We start from the raw sequence: 17,180 nt of genomic DNA on the forward strand, positions 1-17,180 counted from the left end.
ATATACTACTACATACTAGTTATAGAATACCCTATCGGACATATTTTGAAAATCAACCTTTTGTAAAAAAGTCAGTAGATTACTATTGCAATTTAAAAGCAATTACCAAAATTTTTAACATTATGCATCTAAAAATCCATTTTATCCATACTTAACTTCCACTTAGTACCAACGTTAGTTATGTTAAATCTCAGAAAAGAATGGCAAATGATAAATCGTTTAAATTTTTTTTTATTTTTTTATTTAATTTTTTTGATTATCGTTATATTGTATTTAATTATTTTTATTATCATTGTGGTTACTAAATTCTCCAAATTTTATCCAAAATTATGTATGTATGCATGTAATGTATTTATGTATAATTATGTGTGTATGTACTTGTATATAAAAAGAATAAACACAATTTCATTGCAATTTCTACAGTACGTAATTAAAAACCGACGCATCCTGTTCGTTGGTGCCACGATTCGACGAACCGGAAGATTTGTTTGAGCCATGTTGTATGGTCATTTGATTGGTCTGATGTATAACCGATGTGATGTCGCTCTGCGATGCTGATATATCCTTGCTCGTCAACACATCTGAGCTACTCGAACCAGACGAGATGTGTCGCTCTGTTAATCCATATTGTATGGGCTGATAACCGTGACTGGGATTATAGGTGGCTGAGTATGGCATGTAGATAGGGGGATTCGGCAGTGGACCAATGTCGCTGGTAATGCTTTCCGTATCAGCACGACTAATGTTGGAACGACAATTGGTATTACGATCGTCATTGACCACATAATAGCACTGCTCAGAAAATGTCAACTTGTTAACAGTATGTTTAATATAATTGTTGCGCAACATTGCAGAGACAATGCGACGTGCCTCGCGTCGGTCTTGCACATCCTCTACATTCTCTAGCACCCAATTTACAGCGTCAGCGCCAATAAATGCATTAGGTATGGTTATTTTTAACCACATTCGATCTCTTATTTCTAAACCACTATCGGGCTTGGTCATGGCCTTTACAATTTCTTCCAAATTGTTTTGATCTAGTCGCTCCTTGATCGGTTCTGGTATATCGGGTATAATACTATCGTGTGCAGTCAATGCTTGAGTGTGTGCCACCCATGCGCCGGGATCGATGGGTCGTACCGGCTCGGTCCGTGGTATAGTGAAGTATCCTTTTGGATTTGGATCCCAGCACTTAGCAACTACTAATTTTATTGGTCCAGGCTTCTGCACAACCTCACGCAGCACGCGCACAGCCTCATCATTGGTCATGTTCTCGAAGTTAACTTCATTGACTTGAAGTATCATATCGCCTGGTTCTATGCGCCCATCTAACGCCACAGCTCCGCCTTTCATGATGCTCCCTACATAGATGCCACCATCACCGCCGCGATTCGACTGGCCCACAATTGAAATGCCCAGAAAATTAACTGCCTCCATGTTAATGGACACAGTTATGATATTCAATGACATTGTTGAATCAGTTATCGATGAATAACTGGATGTACGTGACATGCTAGGAGCTCGTTTTTTACGGCGTTGGGGTTTCTTACGCACCTGTAATCTTTGCACGCTGCTGTAGTCGGTCATGTCGCGATCAAGGGTGATTTCAGATTCGGTGCCAAACAAACTAGTCGAATCCAAGTCACTAGACAGCACAGAAGCAGACTGATATGTAAGAGGATGCTGCATCATCGGATTTGTTATGACACCCGTATTCGCCATACCCACGCCCACTCCCGCGCCCCCACCACCACCAATACCCATAGCCGACATGCCTACTCCCATCATACCACCAACTCCGCCGCCTCCCATCTTCTGCTGTTGAGCACCACGCATAGTTGGACGCACCTCGCACTCACTGGCCGGCAATTCCGAACAGTTATCAGATTGATTTGTACCGTCGGCCGAAACCAGCCAAGAAACTACACGTCCATTGAAACAGGGAAGTATCGTAGAATCGTCGGCAATCTCTTCCTTTACGACACCAAAATCTGCATCCATCGATTTGAAGAAATATTTGTAGTTGTTATTTTGTTTGTTGAGCACCATTTTGAAGTCTTTCAGTGTCACTTGCGCCGAGGGTATGGGAATTTTCACCAAATAAGGGGTAGTCTCGTCATCGATGTGATAGATGACTTTTGTTTCATGACTATTCTTATCTGCGTCCATTTTGTTGTGTGTTTGTGTGTTTCGTAAATTCGATAAGTGCCTAAATTTTTTATTTACCGGCCGCTGTACCACTTTCTACTTAAGTAATGAGTGTCTTTCTTACACTTTTATTGTTTATAATTTATTTTAGTTCAATCTATGACACTTTACAACCCGACGAAGCTTCCATTTTTTTCTTTTGGGTTGGGTTAACAGTGGGGCTTGGGCGCTGCTCCTCCGCTGCTATTCACCGAAGGCGTTGCTCGCGTCGGAGCATGTTTTTTGTTCGAAAATTTGGCCTTTCAATCTCCGTATATCATAAATAATATAGAAACAGTGAATTTTAAACTTGCTTGCCAAATTAAGGAAAAATTATTTATTTTTTGTTTACAGACTTTTTCTAATTAATCGCTGGAAAAAATATGCAGACAGCGAAAAAAGCAACACTATTTGACATTCCGAAATTGAAGTCCACACGTGTGGATCACGAGTTGACGGTATACTTTGTGCGTAATGCAGCGTTGCCATAGTGCAGATTTATCTTTAATTTTAAAAATTTTGGGCTGTTTTTTATTAAAAATACCGCGGGCTCATGTGGAACAAACCTAATAATCATGATCCAACTACACAAGATCGGACAAGATGAAGCAAAAGAAAAAAGTAATTTTCTAGCTTATTTTTGTATATGTTTTTGCAAACTATTACCGTNAATCATGATCCAACTACACAAGATCGGACAAGATGAAGCAAAAGAAAAAAATAATTTTCTAGCTTATTTTTGTATATGTTTTTGCAAACTATTACCGCGCACTTCGTTTTAATAATATTTGCACAAAAAATTTATTGAAAATCGCTTAAAAATCACTGAAATAAACCACCGACAAAATACACATAATAAAAGAAGCAAAACAGGAATAGCCAAAAGCTTAGTATGCAGTTCTCAAGAAAAGCAAAAACTCCATATAAAATGACGTACAAGAAATGGCTAAGAAATTTTCTTAAGTCAAATTTTCTTAAGGCAGTACGCAGTTCTTAAGAAATTTGCTACGCTTTCTACTACGGTTTTCTAAAGTTTTTTGTGAAAAAAGAGCACAAGGCAACCCAGGTTTGCGACAGAAATATATGCCCGTTCCATTATTTCTTGAGGAAACAGTGAGGCAACAGGCTGTGAGGTATCAAATATGTCAAAATTCCTTGGACATACACGCGAAATAATAGGTTTGTATAGTAACCAATAGTCAGTACTAATTTGTACTGGAACCTGCAAATTTTTACTGGAAAAGTGTATGATAACCCAAAAAATTTGCAGGAGAGCAACAAATCGAGAGCGCGACAACACGGGAGAGCTGCAAATTCTTGCTAGTGAAATTTCTACTAGCAGAAATTAGCTAGCAGAAGAAGAAGAAGAATAAATGTCAAAAGCCGCCATTTGTTGAATTGGTTTAGCACAAACAAAAGTAAAATAAGTGAAAATTGAAATATTAATGATGTACTAGACTGTGTAAGTGCTTGTGTGAAAAGCAAAGAGTTTAAAACCGATTTATAAATAGTAAAATGTTTACAGCAGAATATCAAAAGGGTGCAACAACTATTCACTTGCAAGTTTTTACTAGTTTTGCGTTCAGTAACTTTTTCTGCTAGTTTTCTCTTCTTGTCAATTTTACGCTCTATTTTGCTTTTACGCTCTGGCTGCAATGTTTTACTGGAGAAGTTACTATACAAACCTAATGGCAATTTTTTCTTGACCGTTTTCTTGAGAGCTGCATACTAAGCCAAACTTCAAAATTACGAACGTCACACAATGTTTTCTCACTTGCTTTGCGAGTTACTAATAAAATAGGTATGTAAATATTTGTTCATTCGGTAAAAGTGCACTTCAGCGGAACCAGGCCAAAATTTATCAAAAAAATCAAGAGGGGTATCAATCGACGCGTTTTAACGCGAATAATGACAATCCGAGACCGGCTAAAAGCATTTACGACTTGACGCATTTGCCGGCGAACGCATATTGTGCACCTTCACTTAAATATTTTACTGTGATAATCTCAAAATCGTACTTTTTTCAAAAGAGGGAGCAACATAATAGGCCGTATGAATAAAAACTAAGCGATTGCTTTTTCTTAAAATTGTATATATTTTACTCCAATTTTGTTTGAATAAATTGAGTAAAAGGTCTGAAATTTTAAGAAAAAGCAATTGCTTATTTTTATTCATACAGCCCAATGTACGGCTTTAAAAAAGATGAAACACTCCGATCGGACTGAAAACGGCAACGCTGGTGTTAAGTTACTAAAATACAACACTGTGCTTAGCGATCAATCGAACGGAACTTTAGATTGAATTGCCAAATTCTCGTTTTTATTTGCTTTTCATTGCAACAAAAGGTGCAAAAATCGGGCTGAGTACAACTGTTTTGTTAGCAAATTACTTGGAGTACATTGCAAAATATTTTGCAATTATTTTGTTTTCATATTCAAGTGGATTTATATATATTGGATATTTGCAGTTTTACAATTCTGCAGTTCGGTAAGTTTTTATCCCTGCAGCGTGGAAATACTTCCAACAAGCACAACAACAAACCGGATTGGGGATTAGTGCAAAAAAGTATTATATGTATGTACATACTCTATTGAAATTCCTGTAATAATTTTCACCCGTTTTGTAGATTGATCGGTAACAAAAACCTAAAATATGGGAGTACCAAAATTTTTTCGCTATATCAGCGAACGTTACCCTTGCCTCAGTGAGTTGGCAAGAGAGCAATGTGTACGTAATGTAACTAATGTTTTTTCCATTTTTAATTGATTTTTATTACTCTTTCCTAGATTCCGGATTTTGACAATCTCTATCTGGATATGAACGGAATCATTCACACGTGTTCACATCCAGATGACGGAAACTTTCACTTCACTATAACAGAAGAAAATATGTTTAAGGATATTTTCAATTACATTGATAAATTATTTTTCCTTATCAAGCCACAAAAATTATTTTTTATGGCCGTTGATGGTGTAGCGCCACGCGCTAAAATGAATCAACAACGCAGCCGGCGCTTTCGCTCAGCTAAAGATGCTGAATTACTAGAAGCACAAGCTAAAAGTCGTGGCGAAGTTCGAGAACATGAACGCTTTGATAGTAATTGTATCACGCCCGGCACAGAGTTTATGACGCGCCTACAAGAGGCACTACGCTATTTTATAAAGAATAAAATAAGTTCAGATCCATTATGGCAAAAGTGTCGCGTTATTCTCAGCGGACATGATGTGAGTACATTAAATATATACACCATGTTTAAAATCTTCTGTTTTATATTATTTTACAAGTATTGCATTTGATTTAGGCCCCAGGCGAAGGGGAGCATAAAATTATGGACTACATTCGTTACCTCAAATCTCAAAAAGACTACGATCCCAACACACGCCACTGTCTCTATGGACTAGATGCAGATTTGATAATTTTAGGACAATGTACACATGAATTGCATTTCGTAGTGTTGCGTGAAGAAGTCAAATTCGGGCGAAAGACCAAGCAGTCGTCTGTAGAAGAAACACGATTCTTTCTCTTACATTTGGGATTGTTGCGTGAATATCTCGAAATGGAGTTTGACGAATTAAAAAAATATGATGACAAGTTTGACATATCCAATCTTATCGATGATTGGGTACTTATGGGTTTTCTAGTTGGCAATGACTTTATACCGCATTTGCCATGTATGCATATTTCATCGAATGCACTGCCATTATTATATAAAACCTACATTAAAGTATACCCAAAACTTGGAGGAAAGTAAACATTTTTTAAATAATATGTATAGCTTTTGAATTATATTTTTTAAATTTACAGGTAACATAAATGAACAGGGGAAACTAAATTTAGAGCGATTGGAAAAATATTTCGCGGCACTTGCAGATGTTGAATATGAAATATTTCAAGAAAACCATACAGATTTGAAATATTTTGAGGGTAAACAAACGAAAAATGGCATAGATGAAGCGTTTGATTTTGATATAGCTGAAATAACGGACGGAAATCAAGATACCGATCTCACTGAGTTAATAGAGAGTAGTAGACAGGTGTGTAAAGCGTGTCTGAACTACATAAAAAAATATTTAACACTCCTCCTCCATAGTTTTTGGAAGACGACAGTGAAGACTTGTCGGATGAAGAACAACATATAGCTGACGAGTTTGAAACCTACAAACGCCATTATTATATGAATAAATTAAATCAGAATGATATGAACAGGTGCTCAGCTTAGATTTTGCACCACCCATCAATTTTATGAATTAAATTTTGGTAATTTGCAGTGAATCAAAACGTGAACAAGCTATCTGCTATATTACCGCATTGCAGTGGATTTTGGATTACTACTATAGAGGTGTGCAATCTTGGGATTGGTATTATCCCCATCATTACGCACCATTCATAAGTGACCTGAAAAACTTCAAGGATTATAAAATTAAATTTAATCTGGGTAAACCATTCCTGCCATTCGAACAGGTAGTCGACCTCACATTCCAAAGAATTGCTGTTTTAAATTACTAAATATTTTTTGAAGCTCTTGGCCGTTCTACCAGCAGCTAGCAGGGACCTATTACCTTCTGCATATCGTGATTTAATGACTAGCCCTACGAGCGAACTGCTGGAATTTTATCCACAAGACTTTGAAACCGATTTAAATGGTAAAAAACACGAGTGGGAAGCGGTGGTCCTAATTCCTTTTATTGACGAAGTAAGAATATTTGTGGCATATGCATTCCTCTCAAAAGTAAATTATTTCATATTTATATTTACATATATTTTTTCGTAGAAGCTCTTACTACATGCCATGAAAGCTTGTGAACAAAACCTCACACCAGCTGAAATAAAACGAAATAGGCATGGTCCAATGATGCAATACGATTACAATCCGGAACCTCAAGAAAGCGTACCAGGTATTTTCTCGATGAAAGCACTATATCATGTGTTTTGTACTGAGAAGAAGATTTGGTCCAAAGAAATCGCTATACCGTCCGATAAGACTGTATGTGTTGAATTGCCAAATGCAGCACGTACGGTTTTCTTCCCTGGATTTCCGACAATGAAGCATTTAAAATACAATGTAAGTCGCTGTTTTATGTTTGATACACATGACATACATAATTTTATAAATTTGTTGAATAGTTTGAATTAAAGTGTGCACGTATACGTGTTTTCGAGCACCCAAGTCGTAATGAAAATCTTATACTTAAACCGCACAATCGCAACGGTTTCGACGATATCTATAGCGTTTCTGAAAAGTTTTTGAATCAGGTAGTTTACACTGGCTGGCCACATTTAATAAAAGCTAAGGTCGTTGGAATATCCAGCAAAGAAAAATATATTGATGTTGATGGTGTAAAAGACATGGAACAAAGATTATTTCAAATACATATGAAAACGGCACAAGAACAGTGAGTTAAGCAGCACCTCTATCACGTGATAATTTTCTACAATATCCAAAAACTTATTTTTTTTGTTAAGTCTCACAACTCGCATGGGCATAGAGTTTGATGACTTCACAGTTTTGGTGCATGTTCGTACATATATCGGCTCCACGTACACTTGCGGCAGTCAAGGAAAAATTATAGTAAACGATGCCTGGAGTCAATCAGTGACAGCTTATCCTGCTCAGGTAAACTCGACGGGTTTAGTAGATAAAAAAAAAAATAGTTAACTCCCTACATTTCAGGGGGTAGTTTCGGAAATCGCCGTACAAAAGAATTTTGTGTTGCAACCGAAAAAAGTGGAAAATTTATTTCCAACCGACAGTACGGTGTTTTTCTTGGGTAGCCCATACTTTGGAAGTGAAGGAACTGTACTCAACCCACTATTAGTGTACGAATGTGGCCGCTTAAAAGGTAAACTGAAAAACATTTTCAAATTCATCGTTTAAAATTCATTAAAATTCCTTCCCACATTGCTTTAGTAAACATTACAGTTTTACCGGAGCCAGATTTTTCTGCTGCAAAGTTATTGCAACAACAATTAGAGCGCGACTATGTAAACTCTTTTCAAGCAGCCGCCACAATTGGCTTGCAGATGAAGTGTCTTGGTCGTGTGACTGGCACGGTATTAGTAGTAGCTGGCGCTAGACGCGCGCAACTGCCAGAAAACGTGTCCAAAGTAAATATTGGATTACAATTCAAATTTCCTAAACAGGTATGAAATTTAAGAAATTTTGGGTAACATAATTATGCACATTTAATTTTTTATTTTTTATTTAGCAAGAAGAACGTGCTGGCTACTGCCGACGCATCAACAATCAATGGTTTTACTCAACAAAGGCTATTTCACTTGTGCAAGCTTATTTTGAAAAATTCCCAATGGTTTTCGATTATTTAAGTCGTTCCTCCGAGCGTAATGAATTTTGTTTTGAAGAAGATTTATTCCCCGAAGAAGTTGGAGAACATAAGGTAGATGAAATTATTACATGGCTAAATAGCCAGGAGCATATGCAAGCAGATAGACGTTCATGTGGCTCACAAACTATGGAAAAGGAAGCTGTGCAGGGCGTGCTTGACGCTATAGAACAATTAAAGGTGCGTGGAATGATTTAGCATATATTTTAATATAAAAATACATAATTCTTTTCCACATTTTATTTTGTTCCTTTTTTCCTTTCAAGACTTTACCTGTAAAGACTGTAAAGCTACAAGTGAAGCCTCATCTTCTACTGAAACCTGACGTAACGCTGCCAGACATGTACAAACCCAAGCAATCTGTGAGATTATTTGACCGCGTTGTAGTAGTTAAGACTACTTACATGGTGGGTACTTTTCTAATTTTTTACAGTGAGAAATAATCTGAGAACAATTTTTTTTTACCCTTCGCGATTCCTTTTCATAAATAGGTACCTTTAGGTGCAAAGGGCACAGTTATAGGCGTATATCCGGTAATCGATCCAAATCCCGTACGGTTGGAATGCGTAAAAGCAGTTGATACTTTCTACGAAGTGCTCTTCGACAAACATCTACCAAGTGGCAATGATAAATACGGTATCGCAGAAGAACGAGTTTATAGGGTGTCGGAATCATCGTTGTTACTAATTTTCACCCAAGGTGGGCCATGATTTTTTTGTACATTGCATTTATTTAGATATGTACACTTTTTTACTTCACTGCACTCTTGCTTTTGACACTTCTCAATCGTTTTACTTTCCATCCTTAATCGTAGATAATAAGCAAAACGAAATGCAAGATGCGAGAAACAACCAATTCACAAACGACGTCAGATATTTTGCAAATAACAACACCAACAATTTACAGCGTGACGCACAGCAGCAGCAGCAACCAAGTCAACCGACTGACTTCAATGGGCCAAGCAGCAGTAATAAGAGCAAAGTAGTTATTTTGCAGCAAAAAGAAAGCATACCAATGCCTCTAACTTCGCTACCGACACAAACAGGAAACAAGCGCCAAGGAGGTGGAAGTACCAGTTGTAACGACGATTTCTGGATGCCAGCGGCAGAAACTAAAGTAAAGCATACCTCAGAAAAAGAATGGCGCCAAGTGAATACTCAAAGCAACCACATAGAGAATAACAATGGAGATTTTCTAAGTAAAATCAATAGTATTGTGGCACAATCTTCTACAAGGCCTGCACCACTTTTGTCGGGAGAAGGTCAAAAAATGCAACAGCTGTCGCCTAATACAAATAGAGCATCTCGCATCAACGCGGCCCCTTCCTCGCCAAACTCGGCGGCAACGAGCAATTCTAGTGTGGCTGGTGGGAATGAGTGTCAAGCTGAGACGCAAGCCTTGAAGAGTTTACTTGGACTTGGTCTGAACAACGCAACTATTCTGTCGCAAAGCAACAGCGCAGCAGCCCACCCATCGAAAAAGCAATTACCCCAACCTCCCGCAGGCTGGCGCAGCGATGCGCAGCAGGCTCAGCAACAACCCCACAACAGTCAGCAGCATTATCCGATAACATCGATTAGGCCTCTGCAGCCGCAGTCAGCGGCTCTTATGCACTATGGCGGCGTCAATATGGCACATTGTCAGCCAATGCCAACACCGCCATACAACAACATGAGTAGTTTCTACCCACAAAGACCTCAGCCGTTACAACCGCATCCAATGCAACATACTGCAGCATTTTCAGTAACTTATTTAAATTTTTATGGTATAGTAAGCATGTAAACCTAGTTAACGTACCGAATAATTTTAGATGCCGCATATGACAGCTGATATACGGCATGGCGTGGCAAATGAAGGCATGAGCCAGAAAAGCGCTTTCATTCCATTACAAGTATTACGTGGTAATTCTCATCAGCAAACACAGCCGCCCTATCAAGCTTCTCCGCCACAACAGCGCATGGTGCAGCAACAACAGCCACAAAGGCCAATGAGTGGATCAAGTGGCCCATTAGTGAGCACAACAAATATAGAGCACCTGCAAAGAAATGTAGGCAGCATAAAGTAGATTTAAATATAAAGTTAAATATTTTAAATTGGCTGTCCTTCCCACCTAGCTCAATAATTTACAGATCAAGCAGGAAAAGTTGGAGCCAAATATGATACCACCGCAGCAACAACAAACGCAAGCACAAGTTGTTGAAATACCAGTTATTATCGCTGCGGAAAGCCAAAACGCTATAAACGAGGTAAGAATTTAAATATTATTATCCTCCATTATTTTAGCCAAATTTTATGGTGCCGTTATTTTTTAGCAGCTAAAACGCAAACGCTCACCGCGAGTGCCTAAGATTGGCGCACGATTCGACAATGCACACTAGACGAATAAAGTATCATTTTTTGTTATGAAAACTATGCAGCTACTGTTATTTAACTGACGAATATATTAGAATATTAATGAATTAACTATGTAGCTCGATTTTGAAGTGAGTCAAATTGCACAAAAACTTTGACATCAAACTAAAAATGTATTATTGACATATTATGTATTTATATTATACAAATACTAGATAAAATTTTGGTTAAGATTATTATGCGCATTCGTTTACTTTTATTTTTTAACAATTCAAATATTTTAGTTGTGTATATACTTAAAATCGAGTTATATAGTTGACTCCCGATCTTTTGAAGAAAAATCGAAAATTGTTAATGTAAGCTTAATTCGATATACATACATATGTAAATATTGTACTAACTAAATGTGCTCATCTCATATTTTGTAAATCACTTCCATATGTATGTAAATTATTTTACCTGATGTAATAAGCTTAACATTTAAGTGTTAAGAGCAACATTTACATAAAAATATATATATGTATATTAATTAACTTAACTGACCATGTAATGAGAGTAATAAACACAAGTAAAAGCTATCTACATACAAGAATGATAGAATACATTATTTTCTGGATCGTGATCTACATACTTATGTATGTATGTATACATTTCGTCTACACTTTTCTCTATTCGTGATCAGTTCTATTGCAATATTTTCGGTGTCTCAAAATATCAATTTTACTCATGTGCAGCTCCTTTTGACATGTCTCACAAAAGTAGGCGCTACCTTTGCCCGACTTCGAAGTGCTGGCAGTGGGCGGAGAATCTGCATCGCGTTTTTTAACTGCAGCCGCAGTAGCCGTGCTGCAAGCTGCAAGAAGTGCATCGAGAGTTAAATTAATATTTGTGAAAACAAGAAAAAAAACGAAACCACTTATTTAGTTTAGTTTAAAAGTGACTCACCTTTTTTGTGCAATAATTTCTCAATCGTGTCCAAAGCCATTTCCGTTTCACAAGTTTTGCAAACCCACGTATGTTGGCGCATCTCAGCTTCCATTGCTAATGTCCATTGTACTTCTTGTAGACTAAATTTCAAAGTTGAAAACGTGTTAAATGGTGGAGTATATTTTGAATTATAAACATATTCATTTAACCCACCATCCATATACCACATTTTCAGCAACGTTTATACCACCTTTTTCATCATTTTCGCTAATCGCATAGTCAGAAGCAAATGGATTGTTGCTTAATAACTCAGAATTAAGCTTTATGTGCGTGTAAAGCGATTTCAAATCAGCTGGCAGCAAACGTTTTATTGTGTAGCTTACATTGACACTCATAAAATCTATGAGCGATTCCCAAAGTTCGCCCTCCTCATCCTTGGCGGGTTTTTCTTTTTTAATACTTTGACTTTCTACATTGTTGGCTAAATCTAATGCGAATACACGGCAGACAATAGAAAGCATAAGCCAACCAACAAATTGCACAAGAATTACATTTTTTTTTTACTTTAACTTACCAGTCAGTTTTTGTGACAATAGTTTGGCCCACAGCCTGCGGAGTTTGATGGCGCGGCATAGGAGCTCACAGCCCGTTTCAGGCACAGGAAATTCCAAGCATAACCATGAATCACACACTATGCGTGTTACTGACGCATTCGTATCGACTGAATAGGAAAATAGGAGTAGAGCTTGAGCAGCTGGCATACGAATGCAATTCATCAAATAAGGCTTCGCCGTCTCTAGCAAATTCCTACCAGTAAATAAAATAAATAAATGAAATATTCATAGGAATGTAAAATGTAACTTCACTGCAAACTAAATGCTTACTGATAGCACAACACCTGATGCCGTGTACTAAGCAACTGTTTTGGTGTATAATAGTTTGGTTTGTCTAAGATGTCGCTATCATTAAGTTTCAGTACATCATAATACTTTGCAAAATATGCATTTGGATGTATGGATATAAAAGGTTTGAGAAAGGTGTGAAAGAACTGTTGACTGCCGCTTTTGCAGTAGTTGAATTCGTCGGCGATAGCAATTTGTGGATAAAAGCCACTAACTATAATTAGCTTCAGCAATAGTACATCGCGTAATTTATCCACTTTGGAAGAGTGTAAGAGAATTTCTAATTTTCCGGCATCGTGTTGCAGCCGAAAATCTACATCACGTATATCATCGCCAGCAGCGGCATCATCGAACTCTTCATCTCCACCGTAGCTGATATGCTTAAGAATCTTTCGCTTCCGAGGCTCCTGATATTTCTGTTTACGCTTCATAGCTCTTAGCTGGCGCACTTCACCGTGACGACGCGCACGCTCAGAGCTTGTTAGCTGAGTGGTATCCTCGTTTTTGCATGTCATATTACAACTTTCGAGAATGTTTTGAAATTGGTTACGCAATTTAGTGATCTCATAGAAACTGCAGAAGGGAGAAGAAATGAAAAGCCTTTTCTTTAAATGTTTTTTTACCATACCGCTGCTCTTCAATTCCCAGTTTATGACACCACTTCCTGGTATTTTCATTATTCCATTTAAGTTCCAACCACTCATTGTAAGCCCGCAAAAGCGTGAATATGTCGCCTTGGTCGGATTGCAGAGGCTCTCTTTCTTGCTACGGTGGATAAATATTTAAATTTTTTTGGCAAACTTTTGGATTACTATCTTTATTCAATTTTTTTCAAATTATTTGGTACCCACCTCACACTTGCGATCCGTATAGGCGCGATTTGTAAACGGATTTTGTACGCTCATCGTGGCTGCTAAAGTTAATATTTTTTCAATATCAGGAAAAACACAACCCATGAGCAGCATTTTGCCAATTGTTATATCCACTGGTAAGTTTGAAAGTGACCTGCCTAATGGTGTTATTTTTTCATCAACAGCTAGTGCATTCTGAAAAAACAAGTTGGCAACAAATCTTAGGTGAAAGTATGTGTGATTTCCTCACATGCTGCTTCAAGGACCATATGGCTTGTTCAATGGATTCCTCTTCCGGGGATTCAATGAACGGAAATGAGCGTACATTTGGCAATCCCATTGCAATCATTTGCAAAAGTATTGTTTCTAGTGGAACACGGAAGATTTCTGGAGTTGGATACGCTTCGAATGCGGCATATTGCTTCTCTGAGAAGAGACGGAAGCAGGTCTACAGAATACATATAGATGTATGTAAATATATAAATTATTGGACAAGGTGTTGTTTTTAATATTTCTTACGCCCGGTCCAGTACGGCCAGCACGTCCTTTACGCTGCTCAGCTGATGATTTCGATACCCAAAATTCTTTTAGTCGTTGACCTTTGCAACTAGCATCATAACTCATTTCCTTCACCTTGCCCGAATCGATAACAAAACGCACACCATCCACTGTGAGCGACGTTTCAGCAATATTTGTGGATACTATGCATTTACGCATGCCCTCAGGAGCGTAGTCGAAAACCTAAAGAAAATAAATTAAAAAAACTTACATTGTACGGCATTTTATATGTAAATACAAAGTAGTATCACTTTATCTTGATCAGCTAAAGCCAAACCACTGTGCAAAGGTAATATAATCCAATGGGAATTTTGCTCAGAGTATTCCTTGGCTGCATCGCAAACTATAGCGATTTCGTTTACACCACTGACAAAGATCAGTACGTCTCCACGTTCCGTGGCTAAAATTTGATTTTATTTAGTTTATTATTTGATAAGTATTTTGAATAGATTTTGTACCAACATACTCGGATATTTCTGATCTATCAAGCTTAGCACCTGTATGTATGGTGCTGGATCCAAACGATTGGAGCTTTTGGAAGAACTCTTACTGCCTCCAGCGCCACCTTTCAATTCCAAACTTGCAGGAGGCATAAACATGGTTTTTATTGGATATAATCTTCCAGGTACCTCAATTAGCGCAGACCCTTCATTCTCGAAGTAATTGTAAAACAAGTTTACATTTATGGTTGCCGACATAAGTATTAGCTTTAGCTCTGGCTTAGCATGCAGCAAGCATTTTGTAACTCCCAACAAGAAGTCGCCAAATAGATTACGTTCGTGTATTTCATCCAATATGAGAACATCGTATTGCTCTAAATTTGTTTCCACTGCCAACTAAAGCAGATAAAGTATTTTAAACCAAACGTAAATAAAGTGAAAATACATACGAATACAACTTACTTGTCTCAGTAATAAGCCTTCGGTAATGAATAGTATATTTGTATTCTTGGTTTTATTTTTTTCGAATCGTATCTGAAAACCAACTTTTGAACCATAGTCATCCAGCATTTCATGCGCCACACGCTTTGACAGCGAGACGCATGCCAAACGGCGTGGCTGTGTACAAGCTATGCTACGATATCCAAACTCATATAAGAACTGAGGCACCTGCGTGGATTTTCCACATCCGGTGTCACCAGCAATGATCAGTACTCGTGTTCGCTTCAGCTCCTCCTCTATTTTTTGCTTGAAGCGAGAAATTGGTAGTGATTTTTGTGCTTTACGCAATTGTTTAATTTTTCCAAATTTCTCCTTTTGCTTGAAGTCCAAATAAGTAAGCACAATTTCTCTGAACTGTCGGGCTCTCTGTTTTGTAAATATATTTTCGTCGCTACTGTGACAACCTCGTCTTAATTGTTCCCATTTGGTACCCCGTTCTAATTCCAATGATATATATTTGCGTTTGTGAAATGTTTCTTGATCATACATATCAGCGTCATGCAAGGGCTTAATAAGAATTGGTTGTCCAGCATTTCTAAGCATGCTTTCATATTTATTGGCGAACTTCCAAAAATCTGCCTCATCTTCTACTATAGGAGCCAAATACTTATCATCCCCTTGGAGCAAATGTCTGAAGCTGGATTTGTGATCGCAAAAGGAAAAGTTGATCAAATTGGTTTCATCCTCACGGGAGCTGGAGCTTTTAGAAGATTTCAACGATTTCGACATATTTCCAAATACTATCCAAATAAATATCACAGCTGATAATTTAGAAAACGTAAACAAAAAAATTATCCGGCATGTGATGATTGTGAATGAATTAAAAATGTGAGTACTTTCGGTTAGCAACACTAGGTTTGTTCGTCGAGTAAAAAATTTGTACGAATTATCATAATTTTTTGCCCAAATCGCGTTCGTGGAGACCAAAAAATTATCCATCACTCAAAAACTGAGCGCAAATTGACAGTTCTCCTGGAGAGAAGTTGCAAATTCTCGCTGGACAAATTTTAGTCAGCAAGAATTTGCAATCAGTCGCAAAATGGCTTCTTGAGTGTACGGTCGCGGCACCGATCGAGTTAAAAGTTACGAAAATATATACAAATTGACAAATAAAATATGTGAATTTTAAGTATCCAGTGTACCGTTTAAGTACAGCTAAACAGAATGTTATACAAATAAACAAAGAATCACTTAAAAGAAATCGAACGTAAGAGATATTTTAAATAAAATATACTTGTTATTCAACCTATTAAATATGATGCTGCAACACTGAAATATTTAAAATACAACGTGTAGAACACTGAAAAAATTAAATCCAATTTCTGGAACCCAATGAGACGAATAATTTATAATTATTAAACAAGCATGATAGAATATAAGATTGCACCAATCGAGCTGAGAGCAATGTTACAAATACAAAATTTTGTATGGCGAATTACGTAATTCGGAAGGTAATTGGCAAGACGAATGGGAGAGCGAGTTACGATGCGTGGAAACATCGTATTATATCTGCCCTGCTTCTGTCTCATAAACGAAGAAGAAGACGTTGCGCAACCAGTCAGTAGAGCTGTCAAACTATCGATAGTCAAGTCCATCGATGTTTTACGATAGTCTTAAGGGTGACTATCGATACTATCGATAGTATCGACCCATTTCATATGTTTTTCTAAATCCATTTATTTTTCGTTATCTTGTTTTTATAAATTTGTTTATTTTAGCGGCTCACGGTTGCATTTTAGTATTGAGAAATATTGCTAGAAATTCATTCGCCGTGTAAACAGTCAAGGAGCGAAAGACACTTTACATACATACATGCAAGGTGCCACTGCTCATGCAACTGCTTTCTGAAATTTCTCAATCTGACAGTCTTTTGAAATATACTGCATCGCCCGGTCTGACACGCTCTTAAGACGGCAATGTAACCTCTGCTATTCCCCCGCTTAAAATAAAAAATTGCGCTTTTAGAAATAATACGTTCATTCCTTATCTTTTTTGACTAAAATCTGAAAAGTGTCAAAATGTCAGAGCGTAAGCAAAATGCACTCACTAAAAGAGAATAACAGGAAAAAGTTAATGAACGCAAAATCCAAATTTTTAGTCCAAAGAATGGCAACAACAAAA

The 17,180-nt window shown here is 37.4% G+C and overlaps 3 protein-coding genes across 6 annotated transcripts in view; 1 reads left to right on the forward strand and 2 right to left on the reverse strand.

The window, feature by feature from the left end:
- Positions 1–244: 244 nt before the first annotated feature.
- On the reverse strand, positions 245–2,632 carry dsh (Segment polarity protein dishevelled). Its single transcript, XM_017621330.1, has one exon. It carries the CDS (start codon positions 2,167–2,169, stop codon positions 418–420), a length of 1,752 nt encoding a protein of 583 aa, XP_017476819.1. The 5' UTR covers positions 2,170–2,632; the 3' UTR covers positions 245–417.
- Positions 2,633–4,425: 1,793 nt separating this feature from the next.
- pcm (5'-3' exoribonuclease pacman) lies at positions 4,426–11,261 on the forward strand. 4 transcript variants are annotated; one of them, XM_017621334.1, is made up of 21 exons: positions 4,430–4,532; positions 4,655–4,761; positions 4,814–4,914; positions 4,974–5,411; positions 5,489–5,930; positions 5,992–6,221; positions 6,278–6,393; positions 6,456–6,648; positions 6,707–6,880; positions 6,959–7,249; positions 7,312–7,580; positions 7,651–7,801; positions 7,859–8,027; positions 8,096–8,328; positions 8,394–8,708; positions 8,795–8,935; positions 9,020–9,227; positions 9,343–10,271; positions 10,339–10,575; positions 10,643–10,774; positions 10,841–11,261. In XM_017621334.1, exons 3-21 carry the CDS (start codon positions 4,840–4,842, stop codon positions 10,904–10,906), a joined length of 4,809 nt encoding a protein of 1,602 aa, XP_017476823.1. In that variant the 5' UTR covers positions 4,430–4,532; positions 4,655–4,761; positions 4,814–4,839; the 3' UTR covers positions 10,907–11,261. The 4 variants fall into 4 exon arrangements, with proteins under 4 accessions (XP_017476825.1, XP_017476822.1, XP_017476824.1 ...); XM_017621336.1 differs by having other exon boundaries at positions 4,426–4,761; positions 10,844–11,261; XM_017621333.1 differs by having other exon boundaries at positions 4,427–4,761.
- A 200-nt stretch (positions 11,262–11,461) lies between these two features.
- LOC108366861 (probable ATP-dependent RNA helicase DHX34) overlaps positions 11,462–17,180 on the reverse strand; it is a 19,311-nt gene continuing 13,592 nt past the window's right edge. The window contains exons 2-13 of the mRNA XM_017621337.1: positions 15,021–15,820; positions 14,585–14,954; positions 14,370–14,518; positions 14,080–14,301; positions 13,811–14,008; positions 13,561–13,755; positions 13,338–13,474; positions 12,692–13,282; positions 12,382–12,614; positions 12,021–12,294; positions 11,826–11,947; positions 11,462–11,733 (exon numbers count right to left, since the gene is read on the reverse strand). Of these exons, the coding sequence (XP_017476826.1) occupies positions 11,549–11,733; positions 11,826–11,947; positions 12,021–12,294; positions 12,382–12,614; positions 12,692–13,282; positions 13,338–13,474; positions 13,561–13,755; positions 13,811–14,008; positions 14,080–14,301; positions 14,370–14,518; positions 14,585–14,954; positions 15,021–15,788 (3,444 nt within the window). The 5' untranslated portion in view covers positions 15,789–15,820 and the 3' untranslated portion in view covers positions 11,462–11,548. The remainder of the gene's footprint in view (positions 11,734–11,825; positions 11,948–12,020; positions 12,295–12,381; positions 12,615–12,691; positions 13,283–13,337; positions 13,475–13,560; positions 13,756–13,810; positions 14,009–14,079; positions 14,302–14,369; positions 14,519–14,584; positions 14,955–15,020; positions 15,821–17,180) is intronic.

The sequence above is a fragment of the Rhagoletis zephyria genome, unplaced genomic scaffold (assembly GCF_001687245.7).
Source record: "Rhagoletis zephyria isolate East Lansing unplaced genomic scaffold, Rhagoletis_zephyria_1.1 Rzeph_scaffold_02427, whole genome shotgun sequence".
NCBI lineage: Eukaryota > Metazoa > Arthropoda > Insecta > Diptera > Tephritidae > Rhagoletis > Rhagoletis zephyria.

What these genes read in the sequence shown, in the direction of transcription:
- pcm (XM_017621333.1), top strand. Translation starts at nt 4,840, where the DNA reads ATGGGAGTACCAAAATTTTTTCGCTATATCAGCGAACGTTACCCTTGC. An exon ending in CATTCCTGCCATTCGAACAG is followed by an intron (nt 6,649 to 6,706) that starts GTAGTCGACCTC and finishes TATTTTTTGAAG; the next exon opens with CTCTTGGCCGTTCTACCAGC. An exon ending in CGAATGTGGCCGCTTAAAAG is followed by an intron (nt 8,028 to 8,095) that starts GTAAACTGAAAA and finishes ACATTGCTTTAG; the next exon opens with TAAACATTACAGTTTTACCG.
- dsh (XM_017621330.1), bottom strand. Translation starts at nt 2,169, where the DNA reads ATGGACGCAGATAAGAATAGTCATGAAACAAAAGTCATCTATCACATC.